Here is a 24693-nt window from a genome sequence, read left to right on the forward strand (position 1 = left end):
GTTCTGGCAAAAAAATATTTACCCGGTCGTTCGTTGTTGGAGCAGCAGCAGCAGTGTGCGTCGGCGGGAGCGAGACACGACCCGCGGTGGGAGAAACCGACTTTGTTTGTCGTCCATGCTGAGCAGCATCAACCTCCGACAATTAGATTCGTACTAAACCACAAAGTGACGTGACTTTCTACAGTCTATGGCTCCCTGGGTGGGTTGAGTGGGCGTGCAGCCCGCCACGCGACGGAGGAGGGAGGCTACTTAGGGAGGCGGCAGAGAGAGGGAGGGAGGGAGGAAGCGGAGGAGGAGGAGGAGGCCGTGTTGCATTGTCACGGTTTCTCTCTTTGCTCTCCTGCCGGGGTGCCTGTGCGGTTAGTGAGTGCGGGAGACGGGGCGCGACAGGACGTGCTAGATGGTTGCTGCCGGAGCAGACCTGAGACCCCCAGTGTTCTCGGACTCGAGAGGACCACTAGACCTAAAGAGACCAAGAGACCCAGGGCTATAGTACTTACTGTCAGGCTACGACGGACCACCACCAGTCCTGGGACTCACTGTGTTGTAAGACTGGTCTGGATCACCACAGGCCTGGGACCATCGTGTTGTAAGGCTCGTGTGAACTACGAAAAGAGACAGGACCACTTAACCACACGACTCCGTTACTGTGCAACCGAACTGGACCATTTGACCGAGGGGGTTTCATGTGTTGTCAGACTAGGGCAGACCGTCAGACCCAGGCTTCAAGTGTTAACGAGATAAAAAAAAGATAAGCATCCGAGCAATAACTCGGGTGTTGTGAGACTATAACTAGACCGCTTACTCCGACCGACTCTATAACTCTGAAAACAGGCGAGACCAGTTGACGTGCAAACCCTTGTGTTTTAAGGCTAGGATAAAAAGTGCTCGAGACAACTTGCAGTTAAGACGCAAACTTCATTACGTATGGACACACACAACTGATATCAGGACCTGTGCAGGGGAAGTAGTACTGGAAGACTTCAGTCCACGACGTTGCTTCTTCAGTCTGACTCACTCACTCACAGCCTGTGAGGAGTGGAGGATTTGATTAAAGGATTTATGTTCATGAAAACTGAAGTATTCCATTTTCCTAACCCTAAGAATTGGTAGTTAAGGCGCCCAGGCTTCCTGGGAAAAGTGTTGTAAGAAATGAAACGTAGCAAAACAAGAGGAAACCGTCGGAGACTTATATAAGGGTAAATATGAAGTGATATCACGATTTTAGAAGTAGTGAGGTGATCTGCTGAGCGTTTGTTCTGCACGTCTTGTAGCTAATGAGGCGCAGAAGTGAGGTTAATTCGGGGAAAATTCAGCTAACTACGACTGAGCAAGTTGATCGCAAAGTATATCCCACCAAAACTCTACATATGCTAGATAATAATAATAAAAATAATAATAATTCAGATTGAAATAATAGTAGTTAAAGTCTTAGTGGTGTACAAGTGTGTCGGCAGAGAGGAAGTCATCTCTGTGAGGCGAGGGTAAACACTGTGGAACCCCCAACATTCTGATGATCTCTACAAGACACACCAGCACCGCGCCAGCCACCACCTGAGTGAGAGAGGCGGGCGCATCCTCCCTGCCTGCCATTCGAATTGTTGTATATACACACGACGACAGAATAATCATGGGAAGATAAGAAGTAGACGATGAATGAATAACGCGTAACGAACGGCCGTAATCAAGAGAGGCAAGTGTGACCAAGTTAAACGTGAGCGAACAAAGAGGTAAATAATACCGAGGCGAAGCAGATACACGGATGAATCAAGGAGTAAAATAGTAGTCAGAGAGAGAGAGAGAGAGAGAGAGAGAGAGAGAGAGAGAGAGAGAGAGAGAGAGAGGAAACATAAATAAAACAGAGAGCGTTGTGTGGGTGCGTCTAGTTTTGGTAGCGGCGATCCGTGAATTCGGCACCATAACTTGGCAGGGAATGTAGAGCGTCACCAGAATGACTAGCGCCCTTCTCGCTGCCTTGAACGGGAAGTTGTCGTTCTCTTCCAACAAAAGAATGTAAAAAAAAAAAAAAACAAAGACTCAGACACCATTTTCGTTAAGATCACCGAAACTTAGAATAACTGCGAAACTTGCGAGAGAAAATTAGTTCGTAGAGCAAGATGGTCCTTCACGTGAGGCTGGTATGTGTGCTGGTGTGTGTCTGCCTTCACACACGGACGCACGCTGCAGCAGTTCCAGCCATACGTTCACCACCGCCACAGAGGGATGTCCTGCTGACACAGTTAATCCGTGCCTTACAGCTGTACAACGGAAAGGGCGCTGCTAAGGAAACCAATTCCTCGGTGGGATATTTTGACAGCGAAGCCATGAAATCTCCACCAGACACGTTGGTTAACAAGAGAAACATAGAGGACATGGCAGTTCTTGTTTACCTATCCTCTTCGAGCGTCACAAAGCCCCTAGGAAGGTCAGACCCAAAGGTGAGGATTGAATATGTCCCCAAAGAACTAGTCTTCGGAAACGCCCAAAACTCTAGCGGCACTTTATATCCGGTCAGTACTTCGCTGTGAGGAAAACAAAGACAAAAAACAAAGAAGACTCGGTCCATCAGTTTCGTTCGGAGGGAAAAGAAGCTCTTCTGAATAAGAAGATTAACGGGAGACCGACTGACAAGCCTGCTCAACAAAGCGAACGCCTGGCTCCTCCTGCGAACCACGGGAAACCCCTGATACAAAGGTCCAGGCGAGAACTTTGGTCCTCACATGAACCGTCCGAAGGGCCGGTTCAACACTCGGCCATGCAACCATCCTGGAATCTCCCTCTCGTATACGAAAGAAGCGAAGCGGCAAGCACCAGCGAAGAGGCTCGCGACCTACTTGTGATGCAGGAGCAGGAGGAGGAGGAGGAGGAAGCCATTTCACGCCAATTTGGCCCTCTTGCCAGCGTGGGATCAGGGCTGCTCTCACAGTTACAATTCGCCTTCTCCAACACCGGTGTTGTGGTCTCGATTCTCATCCTCTGTGTAAGTTCTTTACTTAACTAAAAACTTCTTTTACATAAAAACCAAAAAATTAGCTAATTGTTACCTACCGGTAACTTTTCTTCCTTCGTACCGAGCCATTAGGTTAGCATCTGTACCTTAACAGTAAAGTGTTCCTTTCTATCAAGTGACTAAGTTAAGTGCTCTATCCTAATACAGTGTTCCTCCCTATTCAGTAGTTAGGTTCTGAACACAATGTTCAACCATACCTAGTTGCTAAGTTAGTGTTACAGAACCTAGTCAATCAGTGTCCTCCCTATTCAATGAGAGCTAGGCTAGATTCCGTAGCCTAACACTGTTCATCTCCAATCAATGTTAGATTCGGTTCTGTAGCCTAACACTATTCTCCCTTTTTTAGCGATTAAGTTTGGTTATGTAGCCTAACACTGTTCCTACCTAAGAACATCGGTTATATATAATTTTACAGCATAACCGTGCGGTTAAGTTGGGTTATGATGCCTAACACTGCTCTCCCTTTTCAACGGCTAGGCTTGATCCTGTAGCCGAATACAGTGACAAGATTATTAGTAACAAACATTACATTTTGCCCTCTTGCCATTGTTTACTTGATGACTAAGCACCTGAGTAAACTAAGCCACGTACCTTTAACTAGTGAGATTTCCAAAACATCTCCGTTGTATACGTACACTTCCGGAACTTCAAGCACTCTGTAATTTCACAAACCCGGCATTTCAGATATTCACGTCTTTTCCAAACTGTCTGTTTCTTGACCTTTCAAGCTGTAATCTTTATAAACAGTCATGAGAAAGGCAAAAATGACACCAAAATCGTGCCCACTGCGTCTCTCCCTGCGTCGTAAAAGATGAAAGCATTTCTCAGTGAAGATAAAAAGCACGTTCGTGAACCTTTACCGCAAGAGAACTTGTGAAAACAACGATAAAAAAGAAAAATTAAAAAAAAAATTAGCTAATTGTTACCTACCGGTAACTTTTCTTCCTTCGTACCGAGCCATTAGGTTAGCATCTGTACCTTAACAGTAAAGTGTTCCTTTCTATCAAGTGACTAAGTTAAGTGCTCTATCCTAATACAGTGTTCCTCCCTATTCAGTAGTTAGGTTCTGAACACAATGTTCAACCATACCTAGTTGCTAAGTTAGTGTTACAGAACCTAGTCAATCAGTGTCCTCCCTATTCAATGAGAGCTAGGCTAGATTCCGTAGCCTAACACTGTTCATCTCCAATCAATGTTAGATTCGGTTCTGTAGCCTAACACTATTCTCCCTTTTTTAGCGATTAAGTTTGGTTATGTAGCCTAACACTGTTCCTACCTAAGAACAGCGGTTATATATAATTTTACAGCATAACCGTGCGGTTAAGTTGGGTTATGATGCCTAACACTGCTCTCCCTTTTCAACGGCTAGGCTTGATCCTGTAGCCGAATACAGTGACAAGATTATTAGTAACAAACATTACATTTTGCCCTCTTGCCATTGTTTACTTGATGACTAAGCACCTGAGTAAACTAAGCCACGTACCTTTAACTAGTGAGATTTCCAAAACATCTCCGTTGTATACGTACACTTCCGGAACTTCAAGCACTCTGTAATTTCACAAACACGGCATTTCAGATATTCACGTCTTTTCCAAACTGTCTGTTTCTTGACCTTTCAAGCTGTAATCTTTATAAGCAGTCATGAGAAAGGCAAAAATGACGACACCAAAATCGTGCCCACTGCGTCTCTCCCTGCGTCGTAAAAGATGAAAGCATTTCTCAGTGAAGATAAAAAGCACGTTCGTGAACCTTTACCGCAAGAGAACTTGTGAAAACAACGATAAAAAAGAAAAAAAAAAAGGCATCTCAGGAGAAATTATAGGCAGTCTTGCCTTCAAGATTTAATTGCTCCCTGATTAAGGCGTAATTACCTCCAACTGCTTAATTCTTTATCATTTGTCGCGTCACGACGGGGTCTGGCGACCATTATCTACCAAAATACTGCTTTCAGCGGCGTCTCCAACTCACAGTCAACCATTAGCGGCTTCGGGTTTTTTTTTACGTTTTCTTCTCAGTTGTGGTTCTTCCGCTAAATCATCACACTTTTGGTTAGCGGTGTTATATAGATGATATAATTGATATTCCACGAGTACACTGGGTGATCTTTATGATTATAGTTTCTCCTTTGATATAATTTCCATCATTTGCTACGTAGCAAACTGTTCGTTAACTATCTAATGGTTTCCCTCTCTATAATTCGATTTCATGAGTTGGAAAATATCATAGAACTTGTTAATTATAGCTCTATTACCGTAAATAGTTCCCTTGCATTTGATGTATTTCCACACATCCATTTCTATATGTCTCTTATATCCTCTGGTGCCAAACGACCGTCGTTCACTCTGTAACTGTACATTAACCTCTTGAGCACGACGGTACGACCCTTGGGTAGGGTCAGGTCAAAAGAACATGACATCGTAACCAAAGTCGTCCCCTCGTGCTCGAAAGGTTAATAATAATAATTATTAAAGGCCAAGCGGACCTCCAACAAGCACTCCTTGCTAAGTATGGGCTAGGCTTTCTATTTTGCTCGGGCAAACTCTGTCGAAGTTAAGAAATGACTTATGTTTCAGGTCACACTTTCACACGGCTTTCATAACTCAACTCTTTTTTTCCCCCCTCTCCTGTCAATCAACAGTGATTGAAACGAAGGCTTAATCACTTATATAATCAAATGAGAAAAGTCTTCACAGATAACTTTGCTTCTTATGTCATCACTGGGTCTTTTCTTTTGTTACAAGCGTCCTTCTATTCGTATGATCGTATGTTAGTTTTTGATTATATATATATATATATATATATATATATATATATATATATATATATATATATTGGAATGAACGTTTAATGACACGTGTCATTTTCATTAAGTCATGCTAATAGCATGTATCACTTTCTGTACATACCACTTTCTAATGGTAACTAACTCTAATAACATGCAAGTTTTTCGTATTAATATCAAGATTTCTTGAAAAGATGATACTTCTCTTTTATAACATTACTTTTTATAGGGTTCGCCTCTTTCTAATGTGTCCTTTGAAAATCAACCTGTCTAGTAAGGATTCTGTGTCTGTTCATTTATGTTAAACTTGTTCATTATTCAGTATTTACTTATTTTCGTGAATCAAATATTGCAACCTTAGCGTAGGACTTTTTATACGGATTTGCTCGTGCAAAACGCCAAAATGTGACATCACTGTTTCTTTTAGGAAAAGATGATATATCACTGACGTTACGATTCTATTCAGATGTATATATTTCTGTAGAAAGAAAAAGGAAAAAAAAAAGATATAAATTCTCCAATAAATCATCTTTTTTTCACTGCTCTTTTTTTCTTTTTTTTTTTTACCAAAGAAAGATAAAAAGCTGCTTCGAGAATGATTTGAGAGTCAAACGAGTATCAAAAGGTACAATATTGTATACATTGTCATTAACCCCATCACGATTTTTTCCTTTAAAGGAGAGAGGAGGAAAAAGAAAAGAGCAGCTTTGTTTATCATGAGGGAGTCAAATGAGTATCAGTATGTCATTGAGAATCTCGCTCGATTACGTCACTCAGAGCATCCGGCGCCCAACACTTTCCAGGAGCGGATGTCTCATGTTCACCCTCTCCACCCTAACACCACCACCCAACCCTCCCTTTTCCCTCTCCCTCCATGTGAACGAGCTTCACCCGCCCTTCTTCACTCTCCTTTTTTCCCCCCTCCCTCCATGTGAACGGGCATGTAGTCATCAACAAGTCGCGGGAGGAAAGAAAAAAAAGAAAAATGAAACACGAAAGATGTATCCGGTGGTGTATAGATGGCTGATGGTTAATTACATCTTGATCAGGACGGTACGATCCCTTGTGCACGACGGTACGATCCTTGTGTGCACGACGGTACGATCCCATGAGCACGATGGTACGAAACCCTTCAGCACGACGGTACGATCCCTTGTGCACGACGGTACGATCCCTTGAGCACGATGGTACGAGACCCTTCAGCACGACGGTACGATCCCTTGTGCACGACGGTACGATCCCTTGTGCACGACGGTACCGACCCTTGAGCACGACGGTACCGACCCTTGTGCACGACGGTACGATCCCTTGTGCACGACGGTACGAGACCTTGAGCACGATAGTACGACCCTGGTGCACGACGGTACGATCCCTTGTGCACGACGGTACAATCCCTTGTGCACAATGGTACGATCCCTTGTGCACAACGGTACGAGACCCTTGTGCACGACGGTACGAGACCCTTGTGCACGACGGTACGAGACCCTTGTGCACGACGGTACGATCCCTTGTGCACAACGGTACGATCCCTTGTGCACAACGGTACGAGACCCTTGTGCACGACGGTACGAGACCCTTGTGCACAGCGGTACGATCCCTTGTGCACAACGGTACGAGACCCTTGTGCACAACGGTACGATCCATTGTGCACGACGGTACGAGACCCTTGTGCACGACGGTACGAGACCCTTGTGCACGACGGTACGAGACCCCTTGTGCACGACGGTACGAGACCCTTGTGCACGACGGTACGACCCCTTGTGCACGACGGTACGAGACCCCTGATTACGACGGTCTCATGACCTGACCTTTAAGGGTTAGGTCCAAGACCAATTTGTCACAGCCCAAGGGTCGTACTGCTGTGCTCAGGGGTAGCATTGTTCAAGGGTCGTAACGTTGTGTTTAAGAGTCGTAGCGTCGTCCTTATGGAAGTAGCCCTTGGGCCACCTACCACTCACCTTCTGTACCGCCGTCTAACCACTGGCCCACCTACCACCCACCTTCTGTACTGCCGTCCACCCACTGGCCCACCTACCACCGTCCACCCACTGGGCCACCTACCACCGTTCACCCACTGGCCCACCTACCACCGTCCACCCACTGGCCCACCTACCACCGTCCACCCACTGGGCCACCTACTACCGTCCACCCACTGGGCCACCCACTAACAGCGCCACTACCAGTGGTCTGCACACACAGGACCTCCATGTCCTTCTCTTTCCTCATTACCCATTCCTTCACTCTACTCCTTTCCATCCTTCCTTCCCTCACCTCTTTCCTCCCTCCCTCCCTCACCCCCTCCCCTCTTTCTTCTTTCCTTCATTCTCGCTGCCTTTCTCCAATTCCTCTCGCTCTCATTTCTTCCTCTCCTCCTTCAGTCTCTCTCTCTCTCTCTCTCTCTCTCTCTCTCTCTCTCTCTCTCTCTCTCTCTCTCTCTCCACCCACACCTCCACCTCCCCTCTCCACCTCGTTCATTCATCCCATTAACGGATGACAAAAACAACATCCAGACCCATTATTGGCCGACAGCCGATGCGTTGTGCCGCGCTCCATCATCACCAGTTAACAGCTAAAAACCACCTTCACCGTCGTAATTCAAGGTGTAACCAGGCCAATCTAACAATCACCTACCCTCCAGCACCTTTACTGAACTGACTTTCATCTCGTGAAAGTTTTCCTTTTTTTTTTTATTATTCTTTCGCTGTCACTTGAGGGGAGAGGGAGGGGGGCGACGTCATGTGACTTTCACTGGAGGTTTTCTTGATGTGGTGTTTACCATCGTGGTGGTGGGGGGGGGGGGGACCCCGACCTGCTGTAAATCTTTGACAAAACTTAAAGTTTTTTTTTTCTGCCGTCTTAAGTGGGATGTTTGTCTATGTTGCTCTACTGCTGAATGTGTTATATGTTTTTTTTCGTATGTTGTCAATCTGTGTGTGTGTGTGTGTGTGTGTGTGTGTGTGTATATGTGTATGTATGTGTGTGTGTATGTGCGTAATTCCTCTTTGTGTGTTACGGAGAGAGACTTTTAAACTAGTTTGGCCCCGTCTCTTAACCTTGTCTATACACGTACGTAAACACACACACACACACACACACACACACACACATCAGGCTAAGTCAGCTACTCATTTGTCCACCAGGCCCGAGGGGAGGAAGAGCACCTGGGTTAGGTGTGACCCGAATACCACGTTCAAGATTCTATCTCATGCGTGGGTCCGAACCATGGTACACATTGATGCATGGTCAGCAACGCTAACCACTACACCAAGCAAGCCCGTGTGTGTGTGTGTGTGTGTGTGTGTGTGTGTGTGTGTGTGTGTGTTAATGAACTTGCATAAGTTTGCATCAGTGAACACAAGCGTAGTGTGAACAGCTGCCTCTGCCTATACGAATAGACATCTATTTATCATCATTAAATACGTTATCAATTTCCTGGAGTGGGTTAATTACACGGGAAACAGCCTCTCACATCACTGACCCCCCCCCCCTTCCACTCATGTTGTACCGTGTGATCCACCTATGCTGTACCGTGTGATCCACCCATACTGTACCGTGTGATCCACCCATACTGTACCGTGTGATCCACCTATGGTGTACCGTGTGATCCACTCATACTGTACCGTGTGATCCACCCATGCTGTACCGTGTGATCCATCCATCCTGTATAGTGTGATCTACCCATGCTGTATCATGTGATCCACTTATGGTGTGCTGTGTGATCCACCCATACTGTACCGTGTGATCCACTCATGCTGTACCGCGTGATCCACCAATGTTGTACCGTGTAACCACCTGGACTACTAATCAAAGTTAAGTCACACGGTGTAGATGGGGGTTGTACGCTAGTGGTTAGTTAATTGGTTAACTGGCAGTAAACAAAGAGTTGTGGTGAATGGTCAAGCCTCAGGATGGTCACACGTAACAAGTGGCGTACCCCAGTGATCTGTCTTGGGACCTCTTCTCTTTCTCATATAAATCAACGGCACGAATGATGAGGCTGCCTTGTCGAACATGGAAATTCGCCAATGATATCAAGTTGGCAAATGAATCTCCAACAGAAACTGATCGTCTGCGGCTTCAAATGGACACAGGTTAAATGATGGGCTGGGCTCAAAGATGGCAAATTCATTCTGATATCGATAAGTGGACAGTACTACTCGTCAGTAGCAAAAATATAAAGGCAAACTACGGTACAAAATCTGTTGAACAGCATAATGTAAATGGGGGAAAAAAAAAACGTCTTGGTTGTGATAATCTCTGGTGATTTAAAGCCAAGTAAACAATGTACAGAAGCAGCTACGAAGGCGAACAAAATTCTCGAACTATCATTAGTCTTCAAGAGCCGCTCTTACCAGCGTCCCAATCTGTGAACATTGTGTTCAGTTTTGTTGTAGCTTGAGGAAAGTCACGAGGCCTGGGAAGTGAGTCAGTTGTTGTTTGCTGATGATACAGTGCGAAAGGCTTGCACTGAGTGAATTAGAAAGATCTGATATACCGGAGTCGACGTACTGTCAATGGACTGAACCAGGGCATGTATAGCGTCCAAGATTAAACCATGGAATGGTCTGTGGGGCCTGGTTATGGATAGGGAGCTGTGGGTTTTGGGTGCATTACACATGACAGCAAGAGAATGGATAGGAGCGAATGCGGTCTTTCTTCGTCTTTTCCTGGCGCTTCCTCGTTAATGCGAGAACAGGCGATCGAGCATAAAACAATTACATATATATACATGAGAGAGAGAGAGAGAGAGAGAGAGAGAGAGAGAGAGAGAGAGAGAGAGAGAGAGAGAGAGAGAACAAAAAACCTTATATATGGATGTATAAGTGTGTGTGTGTCTTGATGCACCTACTATGTTCTCACAGTCGTGTGGGAGGTGGGAATTTTCCCGGATAACTGGATTCTGTAAGACAGTGGGAGCGTGACGCAGGTACCGTCTCTATGTACAACAACAGATAACTCAACGGTCAACAATGGCTGGAGGGCAGGGCAGGGCAGGGCCAACCACAGCCATACGTTATGATTCACATTTCCATGACTCGTATTATTTCTCTTTCTCGTCCACCGGGGAAATATTACTTTTATATATCTGTCTCCATCTCACCACCATCTCCCTCCACAACCTCTCCACATCTTTGTACCCGTAAATTCTTTTTTTCCTTCCCTCTCTGACTAGGGAACAGTGGCTGATCATTTCCATTCTAGTGTCATTATATATATATATGAATGGTCATTACTCACGCCATGAATGTTCTCGGGTGTCATTAAGTTGAACCACATACATCAGTCGTGAATCCATCGTTAATATGTGGCTTGATAACGTTACCATAAGGGTGTTACATGTGGTAACACCTCGCTACCTTTCCTCGTAATACAACCGTTAATGATTACGACAAACGTTACGACCAGACATTGAGTTACGACGTTTGACTACAAGGAACTGTTTTATTATCGATATCTATCTATATACACATGTATATACATAAACGCCCACACACGCACATATACATACCTATATATTTCAACGTATACATACATGTACATACAGACATATACATATATACACATGTACATATTCATACTTGCTGCCTTCATCCATTCACGCCGCCACCCATGAAATGACAACCCGATCGCTCAAAATCTTTTTCACTCCATCTTTCCACCTCCAATTTGGTCTCCCACTTCTCCTCGTTCCCTCCACCTCTGACACATATATCCTCTTGGTCAATCTTTCCTCACTCATTCTCTCCAGGTGACCAAACCATTTCAAAACACCCTCTTCTGCTCACTCAACCACTCTCTCTTTATTACCACACATCTCTCTCACCCTTTCATTACTTACTCGATCAAACCACCTCACACCACATATTGTCCTCAAACATCTCATTTCCAACACATCCACCCTCCTCCGCACAACCCTATCAATAGCCATATATATATATATATATATATATATATATATATATATATATATATATATATATATATATATATATATATATATATATATATGATTATTTTCCTTATCAAAACTCGATCATAATCTGACTGAGGGAGTTACAATACGTCCTTCAGGTCATCTTCCGCCTCGCTATACTGTACATTTCCCTCACCACCGCTTGACCAACCTAAACCCCCAGCTATGCTTACAAACAACCTTACACAACGGCAGACTCACTGGTCTCGTCTAGTTCCCTGACACGTGACCCTCTTCTCAAACCCTGTGGCTTAAAGTACAAAAGAGCCTGTGTCACCGAGACTCACAGAAGCCCCCCCTTTAGCAATCTGGTATCTGGTCTTCGAGCCAGAGTGTCTGTACCGTACCACACAGGTCCAGCAAACCTGACGATGATGACATACTGGTAACCTGGTCATGTCACAGGTGCTGCCTGCCTGTCTGCATGCCAACCATGACCTGAACCTTCCTCGTCACCTGCAATGGATCATGTTTCCGTTCAAGTGTCCGTAACGCATCACAGTACCTGACAGACGTCAAGCGAGAGACATGATGAGAGGAAAGTTAAGTCATGACTGGCAGGGAATATCACAGAGGGTTAGAAATGACACCTCAAACCCATCAGCATAGGGGAGGATTCCATGTAAGTAAGTTTATCGTCCACTCTTCATTTCAAGACACTTCCTCCACCTCACTTCCGAGTGTCGGATGCAGTATCCTCCCCCAAACCACAAGGCTGATGTACCCATGACAACGTGGTTCAGCAAGAGGAATGAGACTCGGATGTTATATTCTCTGCTTTGTTCATTTCAATGCTTATGTTTCGCGGAGACGATGTTTGGGATGATGGGGCGTTCAGTCTGGTGTAGCGAGGAGAACTGGTCTGCAGTTGATGTCGAACGGTGGACGTGTTATCTGAGGTGGTTCTTAGGTTGGGAAGTGGATGATACAAATTCTACCCACAGCAGGACAAGCCTTACCACCCCAGCACTGAGGAACCTGACCCAGCAAGTGACCCCAACAACACATGAAATCTACAGGCGGTGTATACAGAATCTTGTGGAATCTTTACCACACGCGACAAGTCTATATATCTAGGTATACAGAATTCAGTACCCAGTTCATCAGGTCAATCTATACTTATCGTATCAAGTCTATGGCAGATCCTGCACCATGTCTATACCTGACCCGAGGACTTTATAGTCAATCAATCAAGTCTGTGCCCTATATAGCATGCATATAGCCAGATGCTACACTAAGACCAACACCACTATAGCCGACCCAGGAACACTATACCCGACCCAGCAAGACTATACCCGACCCAGCAAGACTATACCCGACCCAGCAAGACTATACCCGACCCAGCAAGACTACACCCGACCCAGCATAAGGTAATGTCACCGGAGATGCAAGACGGTTCAAGATCAACCAGGAGGCGAGTACTGTACAAACCTCTGCTTCTGTCACCATCACTTTCTCTAGGGTGGAACCGGGTCATGACGCCGGTGTTTAGACTCGCTAACCTATATATCAATTGGTCTTCCCTCCTCCCTCCTTCCTCCTACTCAACTTCACCTCCTCCTACTCCACTCCCTCCTACTACTACTACTCCTCCTCCTACTCCTCAATTTACCCATCTATTTCCCCTGGAGAAGCCACATTACTGTGGTGTGCGGCGTTTGGAGGTCTGTCTGTGGGGTGGTGATGAGGTGGGGTTGTCCCCTGCTGTTCAGGTGGTGGTGATAATGAGGGAGTGAGGAGGGTTCCCTGCTGTTCAGACGGTGGTGATGATAATGAGGGGCGGGGTACCTCCTGCTCAGATGGTGGTGAGCCAGCCAGCCAGTAATCAAAGGCAGTACAGAGCGCTTCAAGCTCACCCCATCATCACGTTACGTAGTTGAAAGATATTTCCTGGACACACACACACACACACACACACACACACACACACACACACACACACACATACACACACACACACATGCCTCTCCATTGACTCAGAGGCATCACGTCGTCTCACACCATAAGAGTCATCCGGGACAGGCAGCTCAGCGAGGCAGCGAGGGAGGGAGGCAGCGAGGAACCACCTGTAGGCGATGCGGGTAATTAGCCGGGGTGGAGCGGGTCGGGGGGTTGTGGGCGGGCAGGTGCGTCGGGTCGGGCGGCGTGGTGAGGCAGACGTGGAGGCCTGCCTCCAATGACGGACACGCCCTACCCAACACCCACCACACACACACCCTGACGCTGACGAGATCACCCAACGACGCGTCGCTTTATTTTCTCTAGTTAGAGAGAGAGAGAGAGAGAGAGAGAGAGAGAGAGAGAGAGAGAGAGAGAGAGAGAGAGAGAGAGTCGCCCTTGAATGCTCCACACATTGTGTGTTTGCGCATCAGTTAACAATTACTCAGGCCCATCATTCTGTTGGATCATTCAGTGGATATCCTCTCTCTCTCTCTCTCTCTCTCTCTCTCTCTCTCTCTCTCTCTCTCTCTCTCTCTCACGGTAGGAGGAAGATCTAGTGTGTGTGTGTGTGTGTGTGTGTGTGTGTGTGTGTGTGTGTGTGTGTGTGTGTGTGTGCCTGTGTGTCCACCACCACCATCATTCCAAGACAGTAAACCAAGACACTAGCATCACCCTGCCCTCACCCCACGTGGGAACCTGCGTGGGAGACGTATGGTCGGCCACCTCTGGAAGACGCACCATCCTCACTACTCACACACACACACACACACACACACACCGTCTCCTTGACCACACTCACTACTCACGCTACGGACCACAGCCCCGCCTGGCCGGCCAGGTGTGTGGGAGTCTGGCCTGATCAGTTCCCTTGGAACTCACAAGGGTGATCAGTTCGCCCGGTAATAGCCAGCAGCAGCTCCTCGTATGATGGATGACGCATCCCAGCGATGCTCCGCTGCTCCTCACAGGTGACGTGCTTGGCTGTGGACCATGGCACAGATACGAGGGGATCAAGACCCACTTGTGGACTCTCCTTCTAGCGTCACTTTGATAGTATTGTTAAAGTTTCATTTACTGTGAGCTACACACACACACACACACACACACACACACACACGCACGCGCGTTTTTCTTTTTGTTTCATTATGAAGATATCAAGTTTCATAAATCATCGATATATAAGTTTCGCGAGTTGCTCTGGTCTTCGGCAAACCGTGGTGGGTAGTGGAGTGGGTGGTGGTAGTAGTAGCAGTCTGTAGTAGTAGTAAGCAGTTGTAGTAGTAGTAGCAGTAGTATTAGCAGTAGCAGAAAATAGTTGTAGTATGTAGTAGTACGTAGTAGTATTAAGTAGTTGTAGTAGTAGTAGCATAATTTGTAGTAGTTGGTAGTGGTAGCAGTAGTAAGAAGTGGTAGGAGTAAGTAGTAGTAGCAATAGTAGTAACAATAGAATTAGTAGTAAGTAGTTGTAGTAGTAGTAGCAGCAGTAATTAGTAGTGGTAGTAGTAGTAGTTGTAGTACAAGTATTAGTAGTAGTAGTAAGTAGTAATAGTAGAAGTAAGTAGTAATAGTAGTAGTAGCTGTATGTAGTAGTAGCAATAGTAGTAGCAGCAATTAGTAAAAGTATTAGTAAGTAGTAGTAGCAGTAGCAGTTAGAAGTAGTAGTAGTAACAGTTAGTAGTAGTAGCAGTAAGCAGTAACAGTAGTAGTAGTCTAGTGAGCCCGAGGCGTGTCAAGGATTGTATAAGTACCTCCGCTCTCTGTTGGTGTAGGATCAGCCTACCTGAACCTACACAGATAACATGACACCCACGTCATCTGATCCCTTTTTAATAGCGTTACAACTTCACATTGAAGTAGTGAGGAGAACGAGTCTGTTTCTGAGCACGATATTCCCTAGCAAAGTGTCCACACCGATTCGTATCCGCAGTCGAAAATATATTCAAAAAACACACCACAAGTTTTCGACATATATCATCTTTTTAATCGAACGATCTCAAGATTCTCTTCACGAAGAGAATCTAGTTCGACGCTCAGAAGAAAATGAAAGGTTGGGAACCTGCCTCTGGACCCCTAGACACGCGTCGCTGGCTTCGAGAACCTGGTCGAGATTTCTCGAATGTTCCTCCGTCGACATTTTGATCTGTCTTTACCTCCCCAAACCTGCTCTCATTTACATATTTCAATTTTCATTTTTCCCCCAAGTTTCACCATCATTCGTACATTTTCAGATGCTGACGTTCTTATCTTACACAAAGTTTCATTATCTTATCATATCTTATCTTTTTTTTTATCTATCATACATTTACTATCATGAACTTTCGCGGACATTCCTCCTGTATTAGAACTCTCCTGAGATCACAGTCATCATAGGAAATCTTCATTTATCTTCGTCGCTTTCCGTGTCATCATCATCATCATCATGGCTCATTATCTTCATCCCCTTTTCTTCACTATCATTTCCTCGCTCTTCCTCGTGCTCAAACACCAAAGACCTGAATAACTGGGCTACGTCGTAATATATATAAAAAATAAAAAAAATCTGCGAACGAAACTTAAGATATACAAATGGGCAACAGAAAACGAGCGTGTGGGGTGTCGCCTGCTGACAACACACACACACACACACACACACACACACACACACACAGGCGCAAAATACGTACTATCTTCGTACGTCGTTTTACCCACTGCTATTGAAAATAGGAGGACAGGCTAGTCTGGAATTCTGTTAAGCTACGAAAATAATTAATGTTTGGGTATTACGAGTCTACGTCGACCCTCAGAAGAGGTCAGCGGTGCGCTAAATCTGGACAGAAGACTTGGGAGAAAATATTTGGGATCCATAGGTAAGGATTCCCAGCGATCAAGTCTCATAATGTCGTCCACACACTAGAATGTATTGGTGCGTCCCTCCCACTGTGTCCAGTCTCATAGCTGAAAGGAGAAGGACGTAATAGAACGAGTCCAGTAGTGAGCAACAGTGATGATCCCCGGATTGAGGAACAAATCCTTCGAAAACAGACTCGACTTCGACTTCAACTTACTTAACGTCGAAGAAGAGAAGGTCAAGAGGTGATCTAATACAGGTATCAAAGATCGATCTATACAGCTACTTTAAGGTCATATTAGTCGTATTTCACTTGTTGGGGCAATGCATTTATTTTTCTCAACTGGATTATTATCGAGTTACTGATCATAATAGTTGAAAGCAACACTTAAAATACGTTTGGTAATGAATTGGACAATTACTTCGCTTGAAGTACATTGGCATCATTTGCGCCTCCATAATTACATGTAAAGTGTCCAGATAGTTTCCTAAGGTCATATATGTTTACTTCCCTACTCTTACCACACTAACCTATACGTAATGATCTCCTCTACCATCACAAACAAACCTCTTGTCAACTACCCTGCCAGTGGTCTGTTGCCTCAGCCTTTCGTTAACAATCCTCTGTCTCATAACTACCCTTCTTTATAAGGCCATGGATAAACAGCATCATTGTCCTTTATCACACTGGTCACCATCGTCACCCCGACTCATCACCGTCTTCATCATCCTTCCACAGGAGATTGTGTCATTCTCACCATCACCCTCACTATTCTTCCTCCCTCCCTCCCCCTCACCATCATGATCATATCTACTGCCGCTACACCACGACCATGAGCAGGTCTTGTACTCAACGCCACACTCCGGTCCTACCACAGGGCTGGTTTATCTGGGCAGCGCTCACGGGAGTTCTCTTCAACCCGCTCGCCCTCCTCGACAGTGGTGGAGCTGGGGGTTCCTCTTCCTCGTCGTCGTCGTCGTCTTCATCATCGTCCTCCTCACCGTCGTCGTCGATTGGGTCTCCGCCGGCGGTGCCAGTATCGTTCTCGCCCGTGGGCGCCAGCTCCCTCCTGGAGGGGAATCTGGAGGACCTGTTGCCTGAAGGTAAGCGACCGACTGAGTTACCTTACCATTCTCTCTCTCTCTCTCTCTCTCTCTCTCTCTCTCTCTCTCTCTCTCTCTCTCTCTCTCTCTCTCTCTCTCTCCGACGTTCTTCTGAATGAAAACGCAAAAAAAAAAAAAATTACGATCATTATTCGCTCATGTCTTGGTGCATAGTTTCCTTACGTGCATCACGACTTGTGACAACGCCAGGTCGAATGAATATACCACCAGTGATTCACCAGGTTACCTGCCTTCCTCTCCCTCACTCATCTCCGACGGGTTATAAAAAGAAAATATGAGGGTGAGTCATATAAAAGTCTTAAGTCACTCACTTACATTCTTCACGGTCCGCAAATATGATGGAATTAAATGACCACAAGTACGTATTTTGTCTTCCTCTTTAGGAGCGGAAACACTTGTGGTTTCTCCTTCATCCTCTTCAAGTCTTTCTTCTTGCCAAGAGCCTGGACTTTTAACCCCAAACGTGGGCAAGGGCAAAGAAGAATATTGGACCGTGTAACCCTTGGTAGCGAACGACAGTGAATGATGGTCAGTGATAGCGCCAAGCGAGACAGACATTCTGCATTTGTTTTCGCAAATTGCTGGAGTTTCTCACGCCCCATATATTTCTTAGATATGGTGTCAACTCTTGAAGACGCTACAATGTGATGTCATTAGTTCTTTAACATCTGGAATGCCACTGCCTCTCTGTTCATCAGACTGTATTATTGTTTTTCTTTGTCTTTCATGTTTATTTAAGGAGGATATTCTTGCTGTAGCGAGACTGAAGACTTCCGTGGCGTTTCATGAATATGTCTCGCTTTGTGTGAACTTCACCGGAGTAGTGTACAAGTCTCATTACACATCTCATATTTCTCATCTTTTTCAATCCAGATTATAAGTCGTGGCGATGTTGACATCACGCGCGAGATGTGATGTTTGCACCTGATGTCGTCAGAGATACTGGGGTGTGGAGCAGGAGGAGGAGGAAGACCTTCGGTAAATCTAGTTTTCCATTGCAGTTGAAGACCCGGGACTCGTCGGTGCAGGGGACGCAGGGTCGTCGTCAAGCGATCCAACGGCGGACGACGAGTCCTCCTCATCCGGCATACTCACGGATCCGTCCTCGTCCGGAATAGAAGACGTTCCTTTAGTGGACCCGGGAGTTGGTGGCCTGGTCATTGCCCCAGTATCTGCCGGGGAGGACTCCGGAGGCGGCGGCGGCGGAGATGACGGCGGAGACGGAGGCGAAGATGGCGGCGAAGGCGGAGGAGGAGGCGACGGCGGAGACGACGACGGAGAAGACGGCGAAGGCGGAGATGCGATTCCTTCCGACTTTGTCGACCTCCCGCCAGCCCTGCCGACCGTACCCGTGCTACCTGACTTCGCCTCCGCCAGACCTTCCTCTACGACGGATGTGTTCGGCGAACCGACGGATGAGGTCACGGACGGAGTTGTGGCGGTGGACGGCGCCATCTGGCAGGTGCTGGCCAACATATCCACCTCCATCCTGCCAGAGTAAGTTCCTCAGCAGTAGGACGCGGGTAACGCGCGTGTGACTATATGTAAGTGTTGATGGGTGGAGTCGTTGCACACAATGCATACATAATGTAGTCCCAAGAGCACTTTTCACACACACACACACACACACACACACACACACACACACACACACACACAGGTACTGGGGGCAGTAAAAACACAAAAAGATGGATGGCATCAGCTTACAAAGCGACCGCGACCAACTTCAAGGTTGGGCTGACACACTGCAGGTGGAATGCAACTCAACTCTCATACAAAGTGATGATGAGGATGAGCCACAGTGAAGGTGAGGCCTCTGTATAACTAAAGTTCTCTCCTTTTTTTCTTGAAAACAGTAAAAAAAAAAAAAAAATCTAAATGACTAATTCAACTTTAATTCGCTAGTGATGGAGAGTTAAAGTGGCCTTGGTTAACATGTTAACTAAATGTGGATAAGTGCATAACGTTCCCTGCTGACGGTGAGGATGCTCTGCCTACGATTGCCTAGGTCGAGGAGGCTCCACACACACACACGACTCCAGCGCCTTCCACAACGTCAGCAGGGCGCGTCCCGATGATCCCCTACAGACACATTCTACCACAAACTGTCGACAGCTGAGCGAGCCAGACGGTCCTATCGTTTATCCTCGTCGACTGTGACGAGAGAGAGAGAGAGAGAGAGAGAGAGAGAGAGAGAGAGAGAGAGAGAGAGAGAGAGAGAGAGAGAGAGAGAGAGAGAGATTCAAAGCCATTTCTGATCTAGTGGGATAATGACTTTTTTTTTCTTCTTTTTCTTTCTCCATTGCAGGAGTTCCACTCTGGCGGCAGACGCGTCCGACCTGCCTTCCTTACCCCCAGTACCTGTGCCCGGCCCCACCACTCTGGACGGCGTCATACCCGTCTCCTGGGTAGGGCTGCCCAGCCACACACCTACCAACGTGGACACGGAGACGCCCCAACCCACCGTCGCTCCCAGCTACTCCGTCCTCCACGCATGCCTCGTCCTTGGGGGCGACGTGCCCTCCTGCGTGGCCCAAGCAGAACTCTACGGTCTGCTCCTGCACAAACACGCGCAGGGCTTGGCGCAGATGCCCTCGCCTGAGGATTCGACCCCGTCTGCTATCGAAGTCATCCAGCATCTACACCCGTCTGCAGAGATCCTTGAAAACCTCCCAGGCCTCTCTTCCCCACTGCAGCAGGAGCAGCTCCCTAACAAGGATCAGCACATAGAAAACAACTTCCCACACGCGGACGTCGTCCCAAGCGACGCTGGCGTAGAGGCAGACGCCGTCAAGACGCCCTCCATAGCTCAGGTCATCGACGATCTTCTGAAACCGCAGGAGGCACACCTCCCGGTGATCCAACAGCTCCTGTCGCAAGTCCAGAGCATCCAGCAAGCCTTCGCGAGTGAACAAGCTCTTCAAAACGTCTTCTACCCGAGCAGTACGCCCGCCACGGTCGTGAAGAATCCACCACAACAAAGTGAAGACGTCCAGGCCAACACTGTTCCCAATATCTGGCAGCAGTTCTCCCAGACCACAAACAGAGTCAACGAACATGGGGAATCGGTTCCTGTTTTTCAGGACGAGGTTGAAGGCACGGAAGAGAGACCACCGCAAACTCATCCTTTTGTCACCTTCGTCTTACAGAATGCATCGCAGAGCAACAAGACGTCGTCACTTTTGGCCGCCGTCGGTGACGCAGTGACCCCTGAAAACTACCTGACAACAACACTGGAGGTACAGGAGGAACCTCCTAAAATACAGCTCATCCAAGAGAAACTCCCTCCCGCAGGCGTGCAGAGTGAGCCGCTGGACGACCAGCCTCTCCTCTCGGATCCGCCTCACACTGACGCTCAAGTGACGCCGAATGTTGCCGATGACACGAGCGAGAATACAGGCGTCCAGTCCCAGCTTGAGGCGGTATCCAATGTCCCAAGCAGCACCGAGGAGATCCAAAACTTCCAGATACAAACGGAAGCGGTACAAATACTTCCAGACGGAGCGGAGGCGGTCAAACTCGCCCACCCTCATCTGGAAGATCTCGAAATTAATCCCGAGAGTACCACGGCTACGTTAAGCTTGTACCCTGACAAGGGGCTCTTGCACACCTTGTTGCTCTTGCACAGTCAGCCTGAGCACAAGGTGGAACATAAGGTAAGTCAGAAGACCAGTGATGATAAGTTCAGAGAGGAGGCGCAGACCCCAGCTCACGGGGAGGGACTCGACTCCTCCAGCAACATAGCGGCGCCGCTGGTCGTTCCTCCCTCCCGAAACCCAACGGCTGAAGCAGGAGTACCGCAGGATGAAGTAGGCGCCACACAACACGGTTCCAGCCGAGAGGAAGAGATTTTAGTCAAGCCCTTACTCGCCGATCTAATAGGCAGCGACCGAGAGGTTCCATCTGGCACCACACACTCGGAGGGCTCCTCCAGCGGCACCAAGATCAAGGAACCGTCGGGGGAGAGCCAGGAGCATCTGCGACTCAGCGACACCAGAGCTCAGATGCTGAAGAAGTTCCCTCACGCTCAGGTTGTCGCCAACAAGCCCACCCGGTTCTTCAGAGGTCCATAAACAAGTGTTGTGTTTCTCGTGTTGATGACGATCATTCGCGTTTAAGTTGTTTCCAAACTGTAGAGGAGGAAAAGATCATTTAACGACGGCGTGAGAGCATGTGGACATTATACCTCACACCGTCATAACCTGGCCCCGAGTGGCTCTGTGATTACGGTCATTAGAGCCGCAGCCTACAATATTCTGCGAAGCAGAAAACGGAATATAGTATTAGAAGACGGTGTGAACAGGTGAATGAGGAACTCGAACAACTCAAATGAATGATAGTAAATGGGGGGAGGGAGGAGGGGGTGTGTGAAACCATCAATTCGTCCGCTAACTACACAGTGTAGTGGTGTACGATGATACACACAGCGATCTGCAGTTAGTGGTCAGTCGATGTGGTTTACATCTTCATTCCCATTGGTCGTTTGTTCTCACCAGGTGGGAGGTGGAAACCTTCCCTCCCCCTCCTTGGTCGCTGGATACGAAGCGTTAGTCGTAGAAGTTACATACCTAAGCAATATATATATATATATATATATATATATATATATATATAGGAATGTTGACCGATATATTTCGTATATTTCTCTATGTTTAAGTCATGCCATAAAACGTTAGATTTGACTAAGACTCGAGTGTAGTCTACGATGTTACACTTAGGATGTGTGTCAGATGGTTTACACAGTGGAGGGATGACGGGCTGGACCAGATGGTTTCTACGTTAGGGGCGAGTCCCGTGTTCAACGTGCAAGACACAGAGGCAAGGTACGAGTGTCAGCTATTCTCTGGGTTGAGGTCGTCCTCCAATACGACCGAGGGAACCTGAGGGTGGAGTACTAACGGCTCCTCGAGCTGAGTTTGAGGCTTCTAGAGCGTGTGTGTGTGTGTGTGTCTGTGTGTGTCGAGCGTTGCTCCCGGAGCTGTAAGATGGTGAGCGACTGTGTTTATATAGGAGCGTGTGTGTGTGTGTGTGTGTGTGTGTGTGTGTGTGTGTCCGTCCGTTGAACGCATGAGGCGCAGGTAACGGCATTATAAGCTCTATGAGTGATGATTAAAGTGTAATGATAATGATGATGATTACAATGATCACGACTTATCAGAGAGGACTTCAACCCTTCTAGCACAATTAAAAAACCATTCAGTATCTATAATCCTACAGTTTAAATACAGTGCAGCAGGGTAGTAGAATTAAACTGTACCTGTAATCAGGTAACCAAAATTACAGCAAGACTGATCAGGTAAAAGTGTGTGTAGTTGGGAGACTTACAGCGAACGGGAGATGCACGTTGGTATGTGTATGATGGTCGTATTCTGTGCCGAATCTCCGAAAATATGTATGATTCTATCTGTTTATATATCTATCATCTATCTATCTATGCGTTGCGATGGAGTCCTTTCCTATTCCTATGAGGTTGAATACGTGCCTGTAGCCATACACCTTTTTGTAGGGATTAATACTGCTGGTTTGGGGTTCCTCCAACACCAGTCGAATACGCTGCATAGCCAAACCTGGCTAGGGTGGGCTCATTAACCCCTCCCTGGCTAGGGTGGGCTTGCTACCCTACTTCCTGGCTAGGGTAGGCTTGCTACCCTTACTCCCAGGCTAGGGTGGGCTTGCTACCCTACTTCCTGGCTAGGGTGGGCCTGCTACCTTACTCCCTGGCTAGGGTGGGCTTGCTACATTACGCCCTGGCTAGGGTGGGCTTGCTACCTTACTCCCTGGCTAGGGTGGGCTTGCTACCTTACTCCCTGGCTAGGGTGGGCTCGCTACCCTACTCCCTGGTTAGGGTAAGCTGGCTACCCTATTCTCAAGTTCATGTTATACTCAAATACTGTTCCTGCTACAAGCAGGAGCAGTAGTAGTGATACAAATAAGCTGTAGGTGTAGGACGGATGAAGTAGAATCAGTATCACCTGTACTCATACGACTTGCAGCATTACCAGTAGTAGTAGTAGTAGTTACGGAAACAGCAGCAGTGATAGTAGCGTTAGTAGTAATGACAATGTACAAATAACAGAAGCAGTAGTAGCAGTAGTACTAGTACTAGCAGCAGTGGAAGTAGTAGTAGTAGTAGTAGAAGTAATTGTAGCATAGAAGTCATAGTAGATGTGATAGCAATTACACCTCTGAGAAGCAAGCTTATAGATTATGCTATCATATGCATGAAGTAATACGATCCAGAACCAGTTTTAAATACGATCTGCATAAGATGATTCTACTTAAATATCATATTAGTAATGTCTTTATCATCGTAGCCCCCTTGAACATGACCTTACGACCCTGGGGCAAGACGGGGGTCAGGTAAGAGGCCATTATACCCATCGTCTGTTGTACTCAAAGGGTATATGAACAGTGGTTGTATAACTATCAGTAACTGTAATTAGACAAGAATAATCACTGAAGCCAATTCCTGTATCCTACAGCATGTTACTGTAGTTGGAGTTACCCGAGAGGGTTGCGCTAAGCTACAGTCTTAGGAAAATGCAGTTCATTTGTCCGTATGTGTACATATTATGCTTAGGTTGTGCATTCCATTGTGTTAAACTCCTTGCTATAAAGGATTGAAAACCTCGACACAGTATACGAACAACTGGCTTATGTTTAGCAGCTTTTTTTTTAATTATTCAGCGTAGCATTCGCTTATCTTGATAATTCTTAAATGCTCTTAATATACAACTTCCATGTACATAATCGTAGTATATAAGATATCTAGTGCTTTCTATGACGCATTTCTTTATATCTCAAATGTTTACTTTTATATGTATTTCAGCAAGTCTGAGAAAGTATAGACTTTATGAAGTATATTAATATCTATGATTATCTGTGCTTACTTAGTATTGTATTACCCCTAAGGCGATGTTAGAACTTAAAAAGTCTATTAATCTATACAAAAAATATTTATTTTTGTACATATATTAATATAAGAAAAAGTTATTTAACATTGTTATGTTTGTCTAATAAAAAAGATACGAGAT

The 24693-nt window shown here is 46.4% G+C and overlaps 1 protein-coding gene across 1 annotated transcript; it reads left to right on the forward strand.

Moving 5' to 3' along the window:
• The first annotated feature begins 351 nt into the window (after nucleotides 1-351).
• LOC139758055 (uncharacterized) lies at nucleotides 352-24693 on the forward strand. The gene is made up of 4 exons (XM_071679119.1): nucleotides 352-2980; nucleotides 17413-17638; nucleotides 18661-19156; nucleotides 19968-24693. Exons 1-4 carry the CDS (start codon nucleotides 2756-2758, stop codon nucleotides 21730-21732), a joined length of 2712 nt encoding a protein of 903 aa, XP_071535220.1. The 5' UTR covers nucleotides 352-2755; the 3' UTR covers nucleotides 21733-24693.

The sequence above is a fragment of the Panulirus ornatus genome, chromosome 2, assembly GCF_036320965.1.
Source record: "Panulirus ornatus isolate Po-2019 chromosome 2, ASM3632096v1, whole genome shotgun sequence".
Taxonomy (NCBI): Eukaryota; Metazoa; Arthropoda; class Malacostraca; order Decapoda; family Palinuridae; genus Panulirus; species Panulirus ornatus.

Excerpts from the sequence above, each read along its gene's own strand:
- LOC139758055 (XM_071679119.1), top strand. The coding sequence starts at position 2,756 with ATGCAACCATCCTGGAATCTCCCTCTCGTATACGAAAGAAGCGAAGCG. Across the intron at positions 2,981-17,412 it reads TCTCGATTCTCATCCTCTGT|GGCTGGTTTATCTGGGCAGC; the intron begins GTAAGTTCTTTA and ends GTCCTACCACAG. Across the intron at positions 19,157-19,967 it reads TCCACCTCCATCCTGCCAGA|GAGTTCCACTCTGGCGGCAG; the intron begins GTAAGTTCCTCA and ends TCTCCATTGCAG.